Consider the following 6,716-nt stretch of genomic DNA (forward strand, 5'->3'; position numbering starts at 1 on the left):
TACTAATTCTTCTTTGTTGTTAAATAATTTGTCACGCAGCTAATGGAGAGTAAATCAAGATGAAATTATGATGAGGTATCAAATATCTATCAGAACCATGCTGCTTAGAAAAGAACATACTTCAACATGATTGCTTTTTAAGAAAAAATCCATAAAGTAGCATTTTGTTTCAAGCACTTCTTCCCACTGATCAACTGGCTAATAGCAAACCAACATAAATTTATGGAACCAACTGAATTTCAAATTGTTGAAGATATTAAGGAAGCTGCGCTAGAGATGCAAATCTAGAATAAAACTAGATACTTATAAACTAAGCATACAAGTATTTGGCTAATTTTGGTCAAATAAATATCAGTTTAATTCCATTTAATGACATTTTAATAATCTTTCAGCCCACCTCTTGGCTTATTTTTCCTTGTAATAGTTGACCAAAATATTTCAAATTTTGATGCAAACATATGTTAATAGAATTAAGAGTCATACCTGACGATTTCTTTTATTCTATGGTCAATCTGTTCAAATTAGAAAGGTAGACTTGTAGACTTGAAAATAGAAAAAATGCATATATTATCTGAAATATTACTTTTGAACGAAAGATTTTTTTCCTTCAAATGTATGAAAAATGATTATTTATCTTATTTATAAAACAAATTATTGTTGTATTTTTATTATTTATTGAGAAACTTAAAACTATATATATATATATAACATTTATTCATACTTCCTAGGTAAATCCAATTACATTTACATTCAAATCAAACACTAAAAATAAAATTTTTAAGCAAAAAAAAATTACCTTCCGGCTTCCACCCAATTCTTGCAAGACAAACAAAGCCACAGAGTTTGGTTTCAATGTAATTTATATTTAACTGAATTTCATTCGGAAATATTGGCACATTTTCATTAACTGACAGTCATGACAGTCATACCTCTGTTACTATTCTTGGAAAGCCAAAGTTTCGAGAACAAAAATCTGGTAGCAGAAAGCATATTTAAGCAAACCAGTTCCTCAATCGGACATCTCCAGCAAATTTTGCTTCACAAGCATTTGATCTCTTGAACATTTCTACCCAGATATTTCAATGTCTCATAGATATCTTCTGCTCGTTGATGCGAGTAATCTGCAGCAACAAAAAAGGAAAATCCCCCCTTCTCTTCTATGCAACTCCAACCAGGTCTACCCTTGAACTCTATTTCCTTAATGTTCTTCCAAATTCCTTCAGCTTTAGCCCATTGGTCTCCACCAGCTTGCATGTTACTCAAAATAATATGGTAACCCACATTATCTGGTTCCAATTCGAACATTCTTTGAGCAACACATTCTCCAATTTTAATATTTCCATGTACTCTACATGAAGCAAGAAGAGCTCCCCAAATCCGCCAATCAGGCTTCACATCCATGGAATGAATCAAATTTAAGGCTTCAGTAAGCTTTCCGGCTCGAGCAAGAAGGTCTACCATGCAAGTGTAATGGCTTAGATCTGCCTTTATTCCAAAATTTTCAGTCATAGAAGTGAAAACCTGACAACCTTCATATAGAAGACCAGAGTGACTGCAAGAGGATAACAAACTAAGGAATGTAATGCTGTTTGGGCTGACTCCAGCTTCCTGCATTTGGTGGAACAGCTTTATAGCTTCTAATCCCATTCCATGGATGGCATAGCTTTCCATCATCGAGCTCCAAGTCACGATATCTCTGTATACCATATTATCGAAACACCTCCGCGCACAAGTGATATTACCACATTTAGCATACATGTTAAGAATAGATGTTTCAAGCCTTTCTGCTTCTGATTCAGCACTTAACTGATGTCTTACCAGGTACCCATGGATTACTTTTCCTAGCAGCAGGGCACCCAAGTGAGTATATGCAGTAACCAAGCACCTCATAGCTTCAGCATTTGGCTCAAACCCCAAATTTTGCATTTTCTGAAATAAGCTGATAACCTGTATGAATTGCCCACTTTGTACCAATGCCCACATCATAACTATCCATGGGGTGCTGCAATTGAGTTTGCCAACTTCTTCAAGCAATGAAAAAGAAGATGCGAAATCTGCACACTGGGCATAGAAGTCCATGAAAGAAGCTTGAAGAACCATGTCAATCTGTCCACGCTTTACTGCATAGCAATGAATCTGCTGGCCCATCCGATGTTTTCTGCACTTGCTCAATGCCGAGATGACGAGAGTCAGTGTCTCCGGACTAGGATACAATTCAGCCATCATTCTCTGAAAGAATTCAACTACTTTGAAGAAATCCCCAGCTGAAAAATATGCCAACATGAGAATATTCCATGAAACAAAACTCCTTTCCTCCATAAAATGAAAGAGCTTCTCTGCCTCCTCGAAACAATCCATCTTGCTATATGCCGTCAAAATAGAATTTTGGACCAACTCTTGGCTCCCAAACCCTCTCTTGATTGCAAAACCATGAAGTTGCCTCCCACCATCTACAATTTTTTCAACTTTAAATGCTCGAATAACGACTGCCAATGTCACAGAATTGGGCTCAATCCCAGAAGTTCTCATCTCGTGGAACAGTCTAAAGGATTCTAAGATGTCTCCACTCTGAATATAACCAGAGATCATAGTGGTCCAAGAGACCACATCTCTATCACGCATTTCATCAAACATGTTGCGAGCATATACAATATCCTTACATCTACCATACAAACCAATCAAGGAGTTGCGGAAATATCCATCACCGCTGAAACCCAGACGGATGCCAAGAGAGTGGATTTCCTTTGTGAGGCCGGAGCGGCCAGGGAGGGCAGAAACAGCTCGGGCGACAAGAGGGAAAGTGAAATGATCGGGTCGGCCGCCACCTGCCAGCATTGAGGAGAATAGAGAGAGAGCGCATTCGAAGAAACCTGCATCGATTCGAGCTTTTAAGGTAGAATTCCACTGGAAGACGTTGGTAAAATATGTATAGTTTCGGAACTGATGACAATGTGTCCAAAGAGGAGATGTTTGGGTTGTTAGGTAATGGGAGGGAAGTAAAGAGAGAGGGGAAGTGGGAGAATGGGATCGAGGAAGAAGGGGGATGCGTGCTGTGAGAGGATTTGCGGAAGGAAAACCACGTAGGGTTGGAATCGTCGAACTGGAGAAGAGAGAAGGCGGAAAGTTTTCTGCTTTCTGTAGGTGCTTTGCATGCAAACTCATAGAACATCATCACTTCACACAGCCTAAATAGAGCAAAACCCGTGAGCGGGCTCGGCGTCGGCTGCTAATGAGTGGGCTCAACAAACTAATATGGCAAATTTGAGCTACTCCCAATTTAACCTATTAGTTTATGAGCCAACTCATTTAAAATAAATTAATATAGCACACTTTCAAAATTTATTAGCATTTGAAAATAATATTTCAATTCACTTTATAAAGTAATTCTTTCTTAGTTATATTTTAATTTTTCATTGATTTTATCATTTTATTATATTAAGTATTTAAATCATAATAATGTTCTCTTTTTCATAATAAATGAGCGGGTTTGTGAGCCGATCTAAACTCGTAAAATTAAGCTCAAGTTCTAGCTCAAACTCGATCAATTAATCAAGCTCAAGTTCAAGCCTAGCTCAACTCGACTTGTTTACATTGGTATCAGTATATGTTGATACAATAGTGATTATTTATAGGCAGTAGAAAAAAATGATAAAGGAAAATGTAATTTTTAAAAAAATCATGTTTACATCTCAAAACATTCAGGGTGCTAGGTTAGAGAGTTTGTTATCTTAGTATTTATAAGAAGATCCAATTCAAACACAGATAAAAGAGTACATTATTTGTAAGAGATAATAGAGTATTTATGTGAAAAATCCGAAAAAGCAAAAAACTATTGGATATAGTCAAGTTAAAATGATTATATTATTACTTTTTATTGGCAATAAATAATGGCCTTTTTTAGGGAATACATTGATTCAATATAGTAAAAAAAACATGCAATAAACCATACTACGTATTTGAAGTTGTAGATCAGAAACAAAAATGTCAAGCCTAAATCCTGATATTGACATCAAAAGTTAGAATTAGTGTTGATACAGTACATCGATCTTATAAATGATAGTTTGATTAACATTAGTAGCAATGGTAGGTGATACTGGGCCAAACGATAGTTTGAAGGTTCATAGTTAGGTGACGATGGTCGAAGAATTATAGTTGGGTGAAGGTGGGCGTAGGATTGTAGTTAGATGCCCGTGGTCAGAGAACCATAGCCAGACGATAGCAGTTCGATGACCATAATTGGGCCACAATGATCGAAGGACAATAGTGGGTGATTAAAGTCAAGGACTATAGTCAAGTGACCGTATTAAAAGAATTTAATTGAGTAGTAGTGTTTGGAGGACCATAATAGAGTGGCGGTGGTCAGAGGATCATAATCCAGCAATGATAGTTGGAGAATCATAGTGGGATGACAATGGTCAATTAATAGTTATCAGGTAGTTGTGAACTTGTGATCAAAATATCATAGTCATGCAATTGTGATCGAAGGACCGCAATCGAGTGACAGTGATCGAAGAACTATAATCAAGTTATAATAATTAAAGAATCATGATTAAGTGATATAGATCAAAGAGTTGTAGTGAGGGGATGGTGGTCGAATGGCTTTGATCGGATGATGGTGGTTGGAGTGTCATAGTTGAACAATTGTGATAAAATGGTTGTAGTTAGGTGATGGTCCAATGACGGAAATACAACAATAGTTCCATGGTAATTGTTGACCTCATTATTCGAGGTCAATTTCCACGGAATCGACTCTAACATCTAGGTCTTCGTAGCCTAGTGTAGACGTCGCCCATAGGATTTCTCTTAGGTGGATACCCATTGACGTAGCGTCGACTCGAACCTACCATTCAATTCGAATCAAAATCAATTCAATCCAATTTCAATTCAACTCCAAAATGAACTCAAATCAGGCTCGATTTTTTATTCGTCGATGTCGATCGACTCAATCTAATTTATTTTCGATCAAATTAATATATCGTTGGGCTCAAATCAATTCATCAATTAAATCCCGAATTCTATCTAATAATTTTTTTTTATTTTGATCAAATCCTACCCAATTCCTAAATCCTAACCGTTGATTTTAATTAAAATTAGAAGGATAATCTGTAGTTAAGGCTGATCCAAACTCCCAATCCCACGATCACCGTCTCCTCTCTCTATTCGCACACACACAACCGAACTCCTCCTCCCATGACCTCATTCACACAAAGCCCTTTCTTCCGAAATCCTCAAGGAAGAAACGAATCCCCCAACCCTTTCGCTCAGTTCGCACACCCCTGAAACCGAAACCCCCCAAGTCGTCACTCTCTCTCTCTCTCTCGCCCAGAACAGTTCGCACTACCCAGCACGATCTCCCCTGCAGTTCGAAACTGCTCCATCCCGTCGCCTCTCCAATCGCACGAAGCCCATAACTCCCACACTGTTGCACTCTCTCAAAAATCGCACAAACCTACTTCCTCTCTCCCCTTCAACCTGTAAAGTCCAGTCCATCTCCTCTTCATTCGCAGATATAGAACCGAACCTCTCTCCGGATCTCTCTCTTGCACGAGAAAACCAGAACTGAAATCCATCCCAGTTGGCAACTCTTAGCTTCTCTCGGATCTAAGCGTGAGAAACCTAGGCGAAAATCTCCCCTCTCTCGTTCCATTGTCCGAGCACGACGATCCACTACCTTAGCCGCCACCGACTACGCCGACCCGGCCATTCCAAATTTAGGTAATCTCCTTTCTTTTATCCTTCTTCCTCTTCCTTCATTTCTTCTTCTCAACCTTCTTCCTCCTTTCTATATTACATTTTATTCATATCCTCCTCTATGAATTTTTCATAAAATGAAAATGAGATATGCCTTGATTATTTTCTCTAAAGTAAATTAGAAAAAATAAGTTTTATTTCTTGTTAAATTAAAACAGTAATTCGATCTACATTTCCTCCCCCTAAGATGTGTTTTATATAGTTCAAAATTCTGATAGGATTAATAAAATAGCGTATGGATCATCTCCTCTTAATTTAAATAATCCTATTTTAACACAAATAATTTTGGGTTGAGGAGTTTGATGGATGTATTGTCTTACTTTGTTTATTTTAATGGTCACATTATTTTCCAATACTTGTAATAATCTCTTTTTGACAGCAAGAGAAGGAATGAAAGTTGGAATGATTATTTTCTTACTTATAGTTTAGTTGGTCTTCATACAAAATTTCTTAGACTTGTTCGAGCTTTGCCGATGATTAATTTCAAAATCTATTTTCTAATATTTTTTTTTATTTATGTATTCTCTTTGGTGGCGGAGCAAGTAATGAATATTGGCCAAATTTTCGGAAGCAGCACGGTTGATGCCGTTATTAGGAGAAGCAGCGTGGTATCTAAACAATTTGAGAAGCAGCAACTACGCCATAAACATTGGCGTTTTTAAAGAATACAATGTAATTAAAAGCGTATTCTGAAGAGTACGCGTAATCGTTTGGCGTATTCTATAGAATGCGCGTAACAATTCCGCGTATTCTATAGAATGCGTGTAATTGTTCCGCGCATTCTATAGAATGCGCCGAAACATCTGGCGTAATTCATAGAATGCGCTTATATAGCTGGCGCATTCTATTGTTTTTTTCTTGGCGCCTGTCGTTTCCCCGACCAGATCCGAAAATTCCGCACTGATTTCGCACATTCAGTGCATGGCGGTGGTTGATTGTTGGTTTGGTGGCATTCAGTGTGGTGG

The 6,716-nt window shown here is 37.6% G+C and overlaps 1 protein-coding gene across 1 annotated transcript; it reads right to left on the minus strand.

Annotated features, from left to right (window-relative positions):
* Positions 1 to 1,038: 1,038 nt before the first annotated feature.
* LOC110108707 (pentatricopeptide repeat-containing protein At5g27110) lies at positions 1,039 to 2,835 on the minus strand. The gene has a single exon (XM_020839465.1). It carries the CDS (start codon positions 2,833 to 2,835, stop codon positions 1,039 to 1,041), a length of 1,797 nt encoding a protein of 598 aa, XP_020695124.1.
* Positions 2,836 to 6,716: the final 3,881 nt, after the last annotated feature.

This window comes from Dendrobium catenatum, unplaced genomic scaffold, assembly GCF_001605985.2.
Source record: "Dendrobium catenatum unplaced genomic scaffold, ASM160598v2 fragScaff_scaffold_390, whole genome shotgun sequence".
Taxonomy (NCBI): domain Eukaryota; kingdom Viridiplantae; phylum Streptophyta; class Magnoliopsida; order Asparagales; family Orchidaceae; genus Dendrobium; species Dendrobium catenatum.